The sequence below is a fragment of the Aspergillus brasiliensis genome (assembly GCF_001889945.1).
Source record: "Aspergillus brasiliensis CBS 101740 unplaced genomic scaffold ASPBRscaffold_3, whole genome shotgun sequence".
NCBI classification, from domain to species: domain Eukaryota; kingdom Fungi; phylum Ascomycota; class Eurotiomycetes; order Eurotiales; family Aspergillaceae; genus Aspergillus; species Aspergillus brasiliensis.
This window is the reverse complement of record NW_027137444.1, coordinates 2,254,232-2,270,340: the sequence shown is the minus strand read 5'-3', so window position 1 is coordinate 2,270,340 and position 16,109 is coordinate 2,254,232. Positions and strand designations below refer to the sequence as shown.

The 16,109-nt window shown below is 52.3% G+C and overlaps 6 protein-coding genes across 6 annotated transcripts; 4 read left to right on the top strand and 2 right to left on the bottom strand.

Annotated features, from left to right (window-relative positions):
• Positions 1–175: 175 nt before the first annotated feature.
• ASPBRDRAFT_193615 (COX assembly mitochondrial protein) lies at positions 176–569 on the bottom strand (the record flags this gene model as incomplete). Its single annotated transcript, XM_067620646.1, has 2 exons — positions 176–456; positions 536–569. 2 exons carry the CDS (start codon positions 567–569, stop codon positions 176–178), a joined length of 315 nt encoding a protein of 104 aa, XP_067482175.1.
• A 441-nt stretch (positions 570–1,010) lies between these two features.
• ASPBRDRAFT_147298 (rRNA-processing protein PWP1) lies at positions 1,011–2,833 on the top strand (the record flags this gene model as incomplete). The annotated part of the gene is made up of 2 exons (XM_067619268.1): positions 1,011–1,264; positions 1,348–2,833. The coding sequence occupies 2 exons, from the start codon at positions 1,011–1,013 to the stop codon at positions 2,702–2,704; spliced, it is 1,611 nt and encodes a 536-aa protein (XP_067482174.1). The 3' UTR covers positions 2,705–2,833.
• Positions 2,834–5,805: 2,972 nt separating this feature from the next.
• On the top strand, positions 5,806–6,549 carry ASPBRDRAFT_193613 (uncharacterized protein; the record flags this gene model as incomplete). The annotated part of the gene is made up of 1 exon (XM_067620645.1): positions 5,806–6,549. One exon carries the CDS (start codon positions 5,806–5,808, stop codon positions 6,547–6,549), a length of 744 nt encoding a protein of 247 aa, XP_067482173.1.
• A 696-nt stretch (positions 6,550–7,245) lies between these two features.
• On the top strand, positions 7,246–10,197 carry ASPBRDRAFT_40160 (rDNA-binding RNA polymerase I transcriptional factor). The gene has a single exon (XM_067624290.1). It carries the CDS (start codon positions 7,592–7,594, stop codon positions 9,725–9,727), a length of 2,136 nt encoding a protein of 711 aa, XP_067482172.1. The 5' UTR covers positions 7,246–7,591; the 3' UTR covers positions 9,728–10,197.
• Positions 10,198–10,900: 703 nt separating this feature from the next.
• On the bottom strand, positions 10,901–12,555 carry ASPBRDRAFT_40159 (uncharacterized protein). The gene has a single exon (XM_067624289.1). It carries the CDS (start codon positions 12,064–12,066, stop codon positions 10,969–10,971), a length of 1,098 nt encoding a protein of 365 aa, XP_067482171.1. The 5' UTR covers positions 12,067–12,555; the 3' UTR covers positions 10,901–10,968.
• A 483-nt stretch (positions 12,556–13,038) lies between these two features.
• On the top strand, positions 13,039–15,894 carry erdS (aspartyl-tRNA synthetase, cytoplasmic; the record flags this gene model as incomplete). The annotated part of the gene is made up of 1 exon (XM_067617276.1): positions 13,039–15,894. One exon carries the CDS (start codon positions 13,039–13,041, stop codon positions 15,892–15,894), a length of 2,856 nt encoding a protein of 951 aa, XP_067482170.1.
• Between the last annotated feature and the right edge of the window lie 215 nt (positions 15,895–16,109).

The window sequence follows — 16,109 nt, the reverse complement described above, 5'->3', positions numbered from 1 at the left end:
CACCAACAAAGAAGCAGCATAAGCAGAGAGATATGATATAGAATAATCCCGAACGCCAATAAATGTCCCACATGTACCCAGTCCATCAGATACACACATCAATCATATCATACACACCACCGCCACCAGCACCAGCACCCCGCCCTATCCCATCAACTAGAGCAAAAGTACATATTTATTTCTCCGCCGAACTCGAAGCAGAAGAGGCAGAAGAAGCAGAAGAAGTCAACGAAGAAATCGAACCCGTCTCCGCAAGCGCCTTCTCCTCGGCCCAAATCCGCTCGATCTTCTTGCGCTTCTCCTTGGCCTCATCCCGGTTGCGCTTGGCGCGCGCATACCGCTCCGCAGCTAGACATTTGTTCACGTCGCGCTTGACGTCGTTACATCCGCCCAGGGCTTTGTGGATGAAGCCTCGTGCGTGGCATTCGTCGAGGGCGGTCATGATTTCTTCGCAGTCTGTTAATTGTCGGGTGGTTGAGTTAGTTGGGTGCGTGGTATGGTTTGATGGTGGTGGAGAGATGAGGGGGTGACGTACTTGCGTTGTAGGGAGTATGGAGGTGGGAATGCATCTTGGCTGTTGTCCAACGAGCTTGATCTGTTTAGAGGATGGTGTAGAGATGTCAATTGACGATGTACATATCAAGTTCAACTGCCCAGCAATGATGATCCATCCATATGGAAAAGGAAGGATTTCTTCCGTAAAAGCCGGGCGGTGAAGACTTATCGGGTAGTATTCTGCCGGGCGGGGGAAAAGAAGGAAGGAAAAAAATTATTCTTTTTTTCTACTTTACCTCTTTGATTAGTTCAACTAATTGATTGTCGACAGTGTTTGTGTTGGCATTCTTTTTTACTCTGCAACGAGGAGGAATTGTGGTTTCCTTTTTGTGTCTCATATTTGATTGATCTTTGCTGTGTAGGTTGATCGGTATCGCCTACGGCAGGATCCTCTCTTTTTTTTTTAATATTTCTGATTACGATTGATTGAATTCACAACTGCTCTCACGATGTCTATGATCACTACTTCTGCTTGGGTGCGGCGCGGAGTCGCTGCCCAGTTCCCTACGAAATATGAGATCAATGAGGAGGAAATGGATCGCATATCCAAGCTTGCGCGCATGCAGCTTGAAGAGGCGCAGGGTGATTTGAAGGCTGCGCAGGAGGATGAAGAGATGGAGGAGGAGGATAAGAAGGAGGGTGCGGATGATGCTATGGAGGATGACTCCAAGGAGGAAGAGGGGGAGAAGAAGAAGGATGGTGCTACGGAGTGAGTTGTCCTGTTGTATACCGTTGGATTTTGGATTTGTGTCAAGGAATGATGGACGAATGCTAACTTGTTCGATGATAAAGTGACGATGACCTGAAGGAATACGACCTGGACCACTATGACAGCGATGAAGTCGACGAGGACGGCGAAAAGATTACCATGTTCGGCAATGTCAAGTCGCTCGCTTATCACCAGCCCAACGAGGAGGATCCGTACCTGGTTATGCCGCCGGAGGAGGAAGACGAGGAGAGAGAGGAATTGCAGATCATGCCGACGGACAACCTGCTGCTGGCGGGTAAGGTTGAGGACGAGGTTGCCCATCTGGAGGTCTACGTCTACGAGGACGCAGCCGACAACCTCTACGTGCACCACGATATCATGCTGCCCGCTATCCCGTTGGCGCTGGAGTGGTTAGATATCCCCGTTGGCAAGACGGCCGAGGGCCGCACTACCGGCAACTTTGTGGCCATCGGAACAATGGAGCCTGACATTGAGATCTGGGACCTCGATGTCGTCGACAGCATGTACCCCAACGCGATCCTGGGACAGGGCGGTGCCGATGCCGAGAACGGCGCGAAGAAGTCCAAGAAAAAGAAGGCCAAGGCCAACGACGAATACCACATCGACTCGATCCTTGCTCTGGCTGCGAACCGGCAGCACCGCAACCTCCTGGCCTCTGGATCTGCCGACCGCACCGTGAAGCTCTGGGATCTCCAGACCACCAAGTGCGCCAAGTCCTACTCCCACCACACCGACAAGGTGTGTGCGCTTGAGTGGCACCCGACTGAGTCTACCGTCCTCCTGAGCGGTAGCTACGACCGCACCGTGGTCGCGGCCGACATGAGATCCCCCGACTCCAAGGCCCGCTGGGGCGTGGATGCGGATGTCGAGAACGTGCGCTGGGACGTGCACGACCCGAACTACTTCTACGTGACGACGGATGCCGGTATGGTCTACCGCTACGATGTGCGGAACATCCCCGCCTCTCCCAAGGAGTCCAAGCCCGTGTGGACGCTGCAGGCGCACGACTCGTCGGTGTCGTCGTTCGATGTCAACCCCACGGTGCCGGGCTACCTGGTGACCGGATCAACGGACAAGTCCGTGAAGCTTTGGAACATTGAGAACGACAAGCCCAGCATGGTGGTGTCTCGCAAGATGGAAGTGGGCAAGATCTTCTCGACTTCTTTCGCGCCGGATGCTGATGTGAGCTTCCGCCTGGCCGTGGCGGGCAGCAAGGGCGTGGTCCAGATTTGGGATACCTCCACCAATGCGGCGGTGCGTCGGGCGTTCGTCTCGCGGATGCCTTCCCTGGAGGGAGAGGTGCAGGAGCGTGTGGTCGGCATTCAGCCCGATCAGGATGATTCGGATGAGGAGGAAGGCGTGCAGGAGGTTGGAACGGCGCAAGGCGCGGATGGCTGGGAATCGATGGATGAGGATTGAGTAGGATGAATGATTGGCACGAAACCAAAATAAAAAAGTAAAGAATGGATCTACGGAGTTTCTACTTATAAATAGATAGTTTGAGTGTGAACTCTTTTTTTTGCAATGAAAACGTTGTGATACCCCATGACTTTAACTTGACTAGTTACGGAGTAGTTAGTTAGTTGACGGGAACGGGTAAAAAGTCGATGAATAAGCCGAAGTCACAAGCTGCAGACAACCACACCAAGAAAGAAAACAAAGTCGATGGCATGAAGTGATGAATTGATCGACTGGCAACATACCAAAAACAGACATCGTCTGATACGGACCCGGAACACCAATCACATGCCCGCGATGAGGCGTGTGGACTAAGTAGTACTGTAGTAGTAGTACTAGCCCGATGATTGATTGCATTGCATTTTATTTAATATCTCGTCTGCAAGGCCTAAAGTAGAGAAAGGTGTATGTTAGATGAAGATAGACAAGGTGAAGAATTGAAATCTGCATGGTACATTTGTTGCCGGAGCAAGTCAGTCAGTCACAGTGTGGAAACTTCATCCGATAGTTAACTAGTTAATGGCGTGCGGTACGGAGTAAGGTTCTTACATACTATCGAGTAGATAGTTATGTTGGTTTACTTGGTGGTTAATGGTAGTTATACTTTATAGTATATAGTAGTATTATCTACCGAGTTTAATCTCTATAGTTAGTTATCGCGAAGCATTCCCAAAAAGTATACTGACTCTTCAGTATGAGTGGAAAAAGGAAAGCAAAGCAAAGCCAAGGCGAAAAGCACAGGTCAAGTTGTAATTTGTATAGGCGGGTTCAAACCACCGGCCAGTTATTAAGTTGACCCACTGGTGGGGAAGGCAAAAAAGAAACGAGAAAAAAGAGAGACCGCTCGGTGGTTGACCCGCCCGGCATCTCCGTGTGGTCTTAGTTTGTTAGTGGGTGGTAGTATACAACTCCATTGTTCCGAAGGGAAGGGGGAAGAGAACCCCCATGGAACGGGATGGCGGATTCTATCCGACAGACGCGGTACCTACATTAAAGTCCCAAGTATGTAGGAGATTAAGCAGTCTGACTAGGATGGACGTGATGTATGTAGGAATCACACACCCCCTTCCTTGCGACGTCATGCTGCTCTCTGATGCATTCATCCCCCTTCAGGCTGCTTCAGCTGAGACGGCAGATTGTTTCAATTCCCCACCGCTCGGGGCACATGGCGGTTTCCAATGGCCAGCCGCGATGCCGTTCCTGGCGTCAAGCCGACACCACTTGGCCACGGTTGGTGTAGCCTCGGTGGTGCTGCCGTTTGACGATGCTCACTTGGGTTTAGTCTGTGTATCATTTTCCATCCATTTTATTTTTTTTTGAGTTCAGTCGGCTTTTAATCTAGACTAGACTTTCTTATACTAAGTACGGAGTAGACAGATACTCGGGAGAGTCCCGCCCTATCAAGGACTCTCTTTTTCAGGGTACGTACGTTACTATGTACGTATGTAGGAGGGAGGGGGGGAATGGAATTTTTAATTTTTTAACCTCCTGAATTCATCACGCCAAACACGCGCCAAGTAAAGCTTTGGGTCGGTCCCTGAATTTCCTTTATTGATTTTTCTGTGGCCACCCGACAAAAGCAAATGACCGGGGGAGATGGTCAAGGCTGTCCGTCCGACCATCGAATCGTATCGCACGACTAGCCGCGCCTGACTACCTGTCTGTCCGTCGGAGCACCGGAGTTTGGAAAAGACGATGTAGGAGGGAGGAGAGGAAGCAGTAGTAGACTTAGTAGTTCGTTGTTATTATTATGCTGGTCGTTTCGCTTGCGCTTTGCTGCGTAGCCCCGTAGAATGCGTATCCATGGTTGACCTTTGGCGAACAGGTGGTTCTCGACCGTCGCCCGCATCATTGCAAGGCTCCAGGCGAACCGTTGGAGAAAATACCGAAGGCAAAGTTTTTCCACTTTCATAACTCTATCCCACTATTCCAGTTGGTCGGTTAGAGACCCTGGCGAACGAGTCGCGACTCAGGATCCGATCCAAGGGTGGGCGGTTCCAGCTGTGGTACTGGCTGACTGGGTTGCAGAGCGCAGAGAGAAGTCTAATCAGGGCTTGCTATTAGCCAACCTTTCCTACGTGCTTAAATTCATCATCTTGAATTTTAGTACCCACTCAGAGGACTCGAAAGCGAGAAAGACAGAGAGGAAGCCCGAGAAAAGAGTTAAGTAGAGCAAAAAGAGGGGGGAAGACAAGGCCCAGAATCACGGCGGAAGTGGTTCCATCCACCTCATCCATCCATCCATCATCCACTCACTCGCCTCTTTTCCCTTTTCTCGCAGCTTCCCCCTCTTCCCTTTTCCCTTTCCTCTCCTCTTCTCCTCTCCTCTTCTTCCTACTTTACTTTCCCTTCCCCATTCCTCCCTGGGGGACTACCGATTTATTTCCTGCACCATTCCTTTTTGATCCTCTTTTTTCCATTCTGGTCCCAGATCTGTGTATCCTGGATTCTTTCCTTCATACTTTTACTTTTCTCACCCTTTTTTATTTCATTCACATCTCGCCCGTGGCGCGTCCTGGTTGTCCGCCCCGAATCTTCCCTGTACCATTATCGGTGGTGCTACCGTGCTGCTGCAGTATCTCTTCGCCCCCTTGAGTCTAGCAGCCCACCTTCCATTTCCCAAGCACCACCACTCATTTCGTCCATCCTATTTATTACTTTTTTCTCTGCTGTGCAAGGGAAAAAATTAGAGGAAGTTCAGCTCTCATCTAGACACGGATTCCTTCTCCGCTGCGAACAACTTCGGGTCTTGTTTGACAGCTCATCCACTGTATCTGATAACGGACATTCCGGTGATCGATCTTCCATTCCTTCTCTACTCCACCCCGCGATCGGCCATCAGCATTCTTTCCTTATACCGCCAAAGGCGTCAAACGAGGAGACGGTTACGGAAAACCCTAAAATAGCAAAAAGCAATATCGCTTGTACAACTATCGACCTTTCCCGGCCAGCTGCATATCTGCCATTATATCTTGAGCCCGACCGCCTAGTCTGCACCTTTCAGCATCTATCGTCAATTGCGTTCTCAACTACACTTTAATTTCCCGACTGTCGTCACCAGCATGGCTTTGGCGAGAGCTTTTACCAAGCGCAGCAAGCGCCCCGAGGTTTCGGCCCCGATGCCATACCGTGAACCACATAAACACGCTGGTCCGATCAATCGAGACAAGATTTCGGCTCCCGTGGAGTTGTTGTCGACGACGAATATGCTGGCTTACAATGCGCCCGACATCCATTCGGCCACCTCGTCTTCTACCTCGTCATTGCAGTCGCCCGATGATTCGGAGATGTCTTTCACGCAACGCAGTTTTGGATCGCCTCTGACTACGCCCGATGAGTCGCCGATTGAGCCAAACCCATTGCCATCCTATTTCCCGAAGCGATCTGCGACCATCACGAGCCACCCTCGCTCCTCGACATCGACCAACTCCTCGGCGGATGCGCCACTGGTTCCGAAACGGGCCCTCTCTCACACAAAGCGGACCCACCAAGAGCTTGCTCGTCAGCGTTCCTTGTCCCGGCTCTCCCCACCCCCGCTGAACTCGCTGCGCAACGCTTCTGCTGCCCGTCAGACACAGGATAGCTACATGGCCGAGCCCCATCCCTTCAGCAAGGAACTCGAGCAGGTGAACGAGGTGGTCGAGGAGTTCGGTGGCACCCGTATACTCGACGACGAGGAGCTGATTCTACGAGATAAGGGATTGATGAAATTCACCGCAGATGACTATCTCGTGGAGATCGAGGCCCTTTATGGCAGCGTCTTTGATGATTATCTTGGCCCGATAGGTACAGGGGCATGGCTGTAGATCATGCCTTTGTTCGCTGTTTTACTTTCTCTACCATCTTTTTCTTCACTTTCTTGACTCCCGAGGGATTCCGCCTGGAGGGCTCTGGATAGGAACTGGATATTTCCTTCCCTCGCCAGGATTTATTTGTGCCATGACCCACTCATATTCACTCTTTAATGTCTTGTGATCTAATTAGTCGATTTCATCTTCTTTGAATTAGCTAGATACCACTGGGAGGAGCTTGATCTATCACCCCCACCTTTGCTTTTTTATTTCTATTTACTGGTTGCAGGATGGTGGTTCCATGTTGTGTGGATCAGATTATTCGCTTTGCTGACTGGCTATGTGACGGACTTTTGACATGTTTAACGAGGTTCTCGGATCTGTATTCTCTTCTTCCTTAGCGTCGTTTTGAATGCGAAAGACACCGCCAGAATTGCTTCTTCTATCGAACTAGTCTAGTAGCAATAGGCATGATACATCAGAAATTCTGCATCTCATGCATGTGCATACATTGCCGTACAGTATCTCATTTTCTGATCCACCCGGTCGACATTGAAGAATTGTATAACCCGATCGGGTAAGGCTGTTGCGCGCTGGTCACGCGTTGGTCACGAGCTGGCAGCCTGGCAGCCTGAGGCTCCACAGCCGCTCCACACCCAAAAAATTTCACGTCGAGTTTCTGATTCTCCGCTTCGTCTGCTTTCTTCCTAGTTCTTACTCCAGACGGGCTTCCCTTCAACTGCTGGTCTGTCTCCCTCCCACACACTCGTGCATCGCAACCTTCTCAGAGTGCGTGTGTTGGACAGTCCGATGAAGGTATCTTTCACCTTCTCTACACCCAAGCCCGCTCGTTATCTGTAGCAACAGCAGGTGGATCATCTCTCGACTTGCAACTGGTCGGGTCGTGTGCTCTGCTTACAAGATCTGTTATCATCTCTTAATTCCCCCCACCGCTCCTCGCGTGTGATACTGTGAGAGTGCGACTCATGATTGGATCTGGGGTCCTGTTTCAAGCACTCCCCAGCCATTTCATTATTATAGAATCGTCGATCCTGGCATGGTCGTCCTTGCCACCGCCTCCCGCACCGCAACGATCGCACCCAGGCCGACGACCAAATCATCCAAGATGCTAGTTACATCATCGCCTGTGTCCATCTTAAAAACGCCTAAGAGCACCCCATCCACGACTGGGATTAAGCACAGGATGATGATGGGGGACGACTACAGCGATCTCTCCCTGTCCCCGTCGTCCTCGTTCGACGCGGAACAAAGCCCGAGTCCCCGGAAGCGGACGCGAGTGAAGTTTGATAAGGAGGTGTTCATGGTACCATATAAAGAGGAACCTGAGCCGGCGGAACGGAAGCCAGAGAAGAGTGCAGCCGTCGTCCGCGAGGAGGTGCGCAGGGCCATCCAACGGCATGTCTCTGGCACCGACAGCGAGGCGTACGACCGCATCAAGGAGACTTTTGCGGTGGACCCGCGGCGCCGGGATGAGGACAATATGTTTGCCTACGATGTACCTACACATACGTCCTTGAGACATCATCTCCTGGGTCTTTTGTCAAATGTTGCGTCCTTGGATCGCAGTTGCAACGGACTGGTCCAAGCTGTGCTGAATAGCGTATGGCTGGGCCGGGACGAGTCGTACATCAAGTTGTATATACGCTTTCTCGGTAACCTTGCTGCGGCCCAAGGCAGCTATTTGGGGGCTGTGCTCAAAATGCTGGTCAATTTCCTGGGCGAGCTTCCCAAGGACACGGGGAAGATTCCTGGTTACCCGTCTGTTCATGTGCCGGAGCTCTACTCCCGTGTGCACTTGGCTTTGCGCCATGTCATGCAGTTGATTCCGTCTGGTAGTGGAACGCTATCGCCTCTCTTGTCTGCACAATTCCCTTTTGCTTCCGATTCGGCCAAGGCCAACATTGCGTATACACGGAACCTCATCCGGGTGATCGGCTATGCTCCGGAGCTTCAGGGCGATATTCTTTCTCTGATCACGGAAAAGCTAGTCAAGATCGACGTCCATATACAAGTGGATCTGGAGGACATCGAGGATGACATCGGCGAGGATGTTCTGCAGGGCGTCTCTCCGGAATCCGTCATGATCGAGGAAGATGATGCCGAAGACGACGATGACAACGATTCCGTCCTTAGCGATGATTCGGTAGATGATGAATCCAAGCGAATCAAGGCCATTCGGGACAACATCCTCAAGCTGGATGGCATGATCGACACCATGTTCGAATACTATGCGCCTCCGTTCACGCTGGGTTCTCTGGATGACAAGGAAAATGCCTTCGACCTCCTGATGAGCCACTTTCAGAACATTATTCTCCCCACATACCGCTCGCGCCACTCTCAGTTCCTCCTGTTCCACTTCTCTCAGTCATCCCCAATTCTTGTGGACCGCTTCGCCGCCATGTGCACCGAGCTTATCTTTAACAAGACGCAACCGGCCATTATGCGTCAATCAGCTGCTGCTTATCTCGCCAGCTTCGTTGCTCGCGGGGCTCATATCTCTGGCGAGGTTGTCCGGGATGTGTTCGATCTGTTGGGCACATACCTGAACAGTCTCCGCCTGGATTACGAAGCCACCTGCCGGGGCCCCGATCTCCGCCGCTATGGTCCCTTCTACTCCACGGCGCAAGCCCTGCTCTACATCTTCTGCTTCCGCTGGCGAGACCTGACCACCGCCGCGCTGGAGGGCGACACCCCAGAGCAGGTGGATGAGCTTGAGCCAGAGGACATCATGTTCCCACCGTCAGTCAAGGAAGTGCTGCACCAGGCCATCCACTCCAAACTGAACCCGCTGAAGGTGTGCTCGCCCGCGATCGTGTCCCAGTTCGCGCGGATGTCACAGCACTTCAACCTGATGTACGTGTTCAGCATCCTGGAGACGAACAAGCGACTTCGTGTGTCCTCATACCGCAGCATCGGCGCCATGGCCGACCCGCGCTTCAGCCAAGTCGAGCGGGAGATCCGCGCCGGCGATGATCTCGGCTACCAACTGGACGCCTACTTCCCCTTCGATCCCTACCAGCTCCCGCGCAGCCGACGCTGGGTGGAGAACGATTACGTCCACTGGCGCGGCATCCCAGGTCTCGACGAAGACGACGAATCGGACAGCGAAGCGGACGATAACGAGTCCGATGAAGACCTCAGCGATGGGACTGAAACGGATGACGAATTGTGATGCGTCAAGACCCTTCAAAAGAACAACTCAAAAGTGCTTTGTTTCTATCTCTCTCTCTCTGTCTCTCGTTCAATTGGCGAGCACAATACCCCCAAATCTGTTTGCGATTTTTCTATCTCAGCAGGTTTATGTTTCTCTGAAAAGCAGAAAAGTTTTTGGGATCTATCATTGTTGTTTTATGGGTAGGAATTTAGCGCGGCGTATGGAGATTGATTTGTTTGACCTGACTTGATTTGATTTGATTTTGATTTGATTTATACACGCATGCGTGCATGTATGCATACATCGCATATGCCTGCTTGCTACCTACTTTACCAGATCTACTACATTGAGACTGGTACAGTGTTGGTATCTATAATGATGGACGATGGGCGATGATGGATGGATGGATGGATGGATAGATGTAAGATGACATCTGCAGGGTAGAAGAGAATGAACAATTGACAAAAATAAAATCTTGACGTCCTGGAATACACGTAAAGATTTTTAAAGCTCAGATTCGACTTAAGTCGCCTAAGTATCAGTAGTACTTGTACTTAGTAGTATCAGCGTCGAAATCGGCATACATGGATGGATATACTGCTCCTGAAACTAATCATAGTGTTCCCCGGATCTGGAATCCTCCAATTTATTTTTCAATGCAAACCTGTTGACACAAGCATAGTATAGGAGTAAGTACTAGTGGTTCTAAGTACTAAGTAATCAAGTCATTGAATCATATTGATTGGTATCAGTTCATCTTGAAGTAGTTGGTAAGTAGTATATGGGTAACTAAACTACTAGTAGGAGACTTTGACATTCGTGAGTGACTCTAGGCCGAAATGATGCTTTAGTACCCCGTAGTTACTTTCCATTAATGCCGCGGCACAGTAGAAAGCTCAGTTGGATGGACTACTATTGGCTGACATTATCACCCGCCAATTGTTTCTTGGGAAGAACAATGCAAAGCCAGTCGCTTACTAGCAGTATGCATGTAGTACGAAGTAGTAATCAATGATCGGCGTCTAGTGTACATTTAAGAGTGCATGTAAAGATGATGTAACGATTCTGTTCTAATAATAAACGAAAACCCAAAGTACTAACGCCATTGAACCCCGGAGCAGTTGTAACAACAGGACGTGTAATATAATAAAGAGGGATAGTTTATACAGACCAGAGTGTCAAAGGAGAAAGAAAAAAAGGAAAGTACAAACGCAATGAGCTATATGTACCGCCCCATATTTGTTGAGGGGAAACAGGGTCTACGCACCAAAGATATGCTTCATATCAGCACAAGCATCGCGATAGAGAATATCTACTTTATCCTGGTCGCGGAACGGATTGGGCGATTTATCCCACGCATGGGGTGCCTTCTCGATCATCATGGCGCGGACGTGTTTGTTAATGTTCTGTAGACGCCGCACAAACACCTGGCCCTCCTTAAGAAGCATGTCCCATTCGCAGATGAAGAAGAAGATATCGTGCGGCAGGGCATCGGCGAGGATCTCATCCGTGGCGTGCACGGGCGACGCATAGGGCGAGACCCGCTCCTCGCGCGTCGGCAAGTAGGATTCATCGAAGAGATCGGTGAAGAAGGCTGGGAGGGTCTTACTGGGCATAAGGCTCATGGCGCGACGATGGTCACGCGACTCTTCGAAGTCGAGGATCGGGTACCAGCAGAAGAGGGCGACGATGTTAAGTTCGCTGGTGGAGGCAGCGGATACTAGTTGCTGGGTGGAGTCGTAGGGACCCAAGTTGGGCGGACTGCTGCGAGTTTCGAGGGCGTCTTGTTGGTCGTGTTGGTCATGTTGATCATGTTGGTCATGTTGCCGTTGTTGCTGTTGCTGTTGTTGCTCACTAAGAATACTGCGCAGGCGAAGGGGCACGGTGATAGCGAGGTTACCACCAGCGGAGAAGCCGGACAGGGCGATGCGCGAGACGTCCAAGCCCAACTCGACGGCGTGGGCAGCGAGATACTGCAGGGCGAGAACCCCGTCGTCAACGGCGGCGGGAAACGGATGTTCGGGACTACGACGGTATCCGACGCTGACCATCACGGCGCCGACTTCCCCGAGCACACACTGCGCCCAGCGACTATCATCCGTGGGGCATCCCAGCGTAAAGCCTCCCCCATGGAAATTGACCACAACGGGCAGATGACGGCCTTCTTTGCGAGTGTTATGGTAGTTGGGTGGCGTGTAGAAGCAGAGACGGACCTGACCCGAACCGGTGGGAATAGTGCGAACAAAGGCAGGCCGAGGAGGTCGCGGAGGAGTGATATCGTGCAGGAACATGCCAATGCGCATTAGAAAGCGCCAGATAACGGCCTGAGCATAGAGCCACCAGCGGGAAGACGGCATGATGGACTGGCCATACAGCGGAGGGAAGAGTTTGAAAGAGGCAAGTAAGTAGTAAGTAGTGAAAAGAAGGTTACGAGAGATCCGAGGCAGGAACAAGACCAGGAAGAGAGTGTGTTGAGTGCAGTGAGTGTGTGGAGTGAGAGAATCGAGTAACTCTGAGAGAGAGCGCCCGGAAGTTCGGAGGCAAACCAAAGAGCGACGTTCCGTTCCGATCGATAATAATCAGTTGATTGGAATGGAAGGCGATAAATTTACGTTTTGGAGAGGATTAAGGGCCGTCTGATCCACGGAAAGCAGCTGCCGAGGAAGGACTCGATCCAAGCAGCAGCAGCAGCCAAGCCGGAGAGAGGAGTCACTTAGAGATGATCGTTGGGATGACACAGAAAGCAGTCATGCCGTTCATGCAAGAAGTAGTCAAGAAAGAAGAAGCAGAATTAGGAATAAGAACCGCTCTAGTAGTTGGGAAGAGAGTCTTGGACCACATCATCGGCCCTTCATTCCTCTGCTAGACCCTGTTTCCCCTGTTACCATTCCCTTTTTTTTCTGCTGTCTCTTGATTGATATCCAAGCATTTGCATCATCACAGGCATGACATCACTGCCTCGGGATCGACCCGCCCGCCTTTATTTGCGCCCTCGTATTTCTCATCTACTTTCACTTGCGCCCCTTCGCTGTTAGTTACTTAATTCTATTGCTCTTCTCTCACGTTCTGGCCGACTCTTGGTTTGTCAGGCCTGCCCTGCTAAGCTCCCCTCTTAACTCTAATTTGTCTTGGAAAAAAACCCTGTGCCCAACTCACTTGTTCCTTGTACTTAAGCGCTGACAGGACCCCCTCCATTCTCTCCCACTTCTTCCTCTTCTCCCCATCATTGATTCTGAGTCTTCCTCACCTTATCTTCGAGTATCATCCCCCTATATCCCCTTCAATCCTATCATAAAATGGGAGAGGACTCCCATCCTCCCGCCCCCATGATGTCTATCAAACGTGCGCTGTCCAAAATCAAACCCAGCAAGTCGGCCCCCGACGATGAGTCCAGCACCAGCACCCCCGCCTCGGCCACTTCCATGTCTCCTCGTCGTAGCATCCTCAGCAACTTCCTGCGCGATCGCGACTATTCTTCCTCCGATGATGGCTCAGATGACTCCTCGTCACCTAGCAGCATCAGCAAGAATCAACAGAAACGCCTGGCACGGAAGCAGCGCAAGGAGCGGTCCCGTCTGAGCGAGGAGCGTCATTCCGACGAATCTGATTCGCGTCGGAAGGAGGAGGTCGCCAATGCCACTCGTGAAGAGACCTCGGAGATGAAGGCTCGCTACGGCGAATTGCCACTGCTACAGTCTCGAACACGCCCTCGTGAGGCTCGAACTAATCTAGATGCCATCTCCGAGGCTTTGGTGGGCCAGCAGGTCTGCTTCACGGCTCGTCTACATATCATTCGTCGTATGAGTGCCAAGCTGGTCTTCCTCGTCTTCCGCCAGCAGCTGCTCACCTTCCAGGGTGTTCTGCATGAAGAGGCGGGTGTCAAGTCCATCGCTATGATCCATTGGGCCGAGCACCTGCGCTTGGGTTCCATTGTCCGTGTGCGGGGCACCATTCAGAAGCCTCAGGTGCCGATCTTGGGCTGTACCATCCATGACGTCGAGTTATCCATCGACGAGCTCCATCAGGTCGTGCGTCGCGAGGAGCCCGTCCCTTTCAGTATCTATGAGGCAGAGATCCAGACTGCCGAGGAGGAGCGCGTTGAAGGTCGCCGTAGTCACATCCCCGATCGCACACGTCTTACGAACCGTCTACTCGACTTGCGCACCCCAACCTCTCAGTCTATCTTCCGCATTCAATCTGCCATCTGCAACCTCTTCCGCTTTGCCCTCGATGAGCAGGGCTTCATGGAAATTCACACGCCCAAACTGCAAGGCTCTGCGACCGAGTCGGGCGCCAGTGTCTTTCATGTACAGTACTTCGGGCGAGATGCTTTCCTGGCGCAAAGTCCACAATTGGCCAAGCAGATGGCTATCGCCGCCGATTTCGGTCGTGTCTACGAGATCGGAGCCGTCTTCCGAGCGGAGAACTCCAACACCCATCGCCACCTGACCGAGTATACTGGGTTGGATATCGAAATGGCCATTGAAGAGCACTACCATGAGATGTTGGAGGTGCTGGACGCCGTCATCAAGTCCATACTTCAAGGTGTGTATGGCCGCTACCGCCGCGAGGTGGAAACCGTAAAGCATCAATTCCCGTCAGAGGATGTCGTGTGGCTGGAGAAGACCCCCATCCTGCGCTTCGCGGACGGTATCAAGATGCTGAATGACTCCGGCTGGCGCGACGAAGACGGCAACCCGCTGCCAGATGATGAGGACCTCCACACCCGCGATGAGATTCGCCTGGGTGAGTTGGTCAAGGAGACGTATGGCACCGACTACTACATCCTGGACAAGTTCCCTGCCAGCGCACGTCCCTTCTATACTATGCCCGACCCCGACGATGACCGTTACACCAACTCGTTCGACATCTTCATTCGCGGCCAGGAGATCGTCTCCGGGGGCCAGCGTATCCACGACCCCCACATGCTGGAGGAGAACATGCGTCGCTCCGGCATTGACCCTGATACCATGGAAGACTATATGGAGGGCTTCCGCTGGGGCGCGCCACCCCACGCTGGAGCGGGTGTTGGTCTGGAGCGTCTGCTGATGCTGCTTCTCAAACTGGGCAATATTCGTCTAGCATCTCTCTTCCCTCGCGACCCCCGCAGCTTCCCAGCGAAGCCAGTGACTACACAGCTGCGGCACCCGGAGTCATCTACTATTGATCCTCCGTGGGCGCGCGACAGAAAGGGAGCCATTGCGCAGGATTCGAGTCAGTTGCAGCCGCTCGAGCATCTCATTGCCAATTATGGCGATGCTACCTCCACCTCCTGGGGCGATGAGCGTTTCAAGATCTGGCGTGACATGGGCACTGGTGCCGCCATCTCCTATGTGCCCAGCAGCAGCAACTACGTGATTATTCCGGGCAACCCCTTGTGTGATCCCCGCCAGTACCGTCAGGTAATCACGCAGTTCCTGCAATGGCTGCGACGTGAGACTAAGTACAAGCCCGTCTGGCTGCTCTGTTCCGCCGAAGTCGAAACCATCCTGGGCGAGCGCATGGGTTGGCGTACACTGTCCTGCATCGCCGAGGAGCGCGTGAACCCAGCCCGCAACATGGCCGCCTCGGACGGCGAAATCGCTCGCAAGATCCGACACGCCGAAAGCGAGGGTGTCAAGCTCGTGACCGTGACCAGGGGCGAGATGGTCTCTGATGAAATTCGCCAGAAGATCGACCAGCGCATCCAGGACTGGCTCAACAACCGCAAGGGCACGCAGGTGCACTTGTCCGAAATCCATCCCTGGCGCGACCCCGAGCACCGCTGGTACTTCTACGCCGTCGACAAGGAGGGCACCATCTGTGCCTTTGTCGCCCTGGCCACCCTCGCCCCTGTCCACGGCATGCAGATCAAATACAGCTTCGACTTCCCGGGCTCCCCCAATGGTGTCATTGAGCACATTGTGACCCACGCCATCCAAACGGCCGCCGCTGCCGGTGTCAAATCTTTCACCTTCGGCGCTGGCGCCATGTCCTCGCTGACCCCCGGCCACAACCTCCGCGGCGCCCGCATCAAGATGCTCCAGCACACTTACGACACCATGGCCAAGCAGTTCCATCTGGTGCGTAAGAGTGAATTCCGGGCCAAGCTTGGCGCCGAGGACGACCCGCTCTATATTGCTTATCCGCCGCACGGCCTGGGCAGTAAGGGCATGCGTGCCGTGCTGCATTTCTTTGAAGATTAATTGATCTATTGCTCATGAAAATCCTCCGCTCTAGTTAACTAATGTTTGGGATGTGATTATGGCTTGCTTATTACAAGGATCTGACTACAGGTAGGGAGATCTACATGACTTTATGTTTTTCTGTGTGTCGCATTTGTGTTTGACTTTGGGATGGGTGGCTCGCATTAGATATTCCCCCTATTGTTTTTGTTGCTTTGGCTGAGGAGCGATGGATC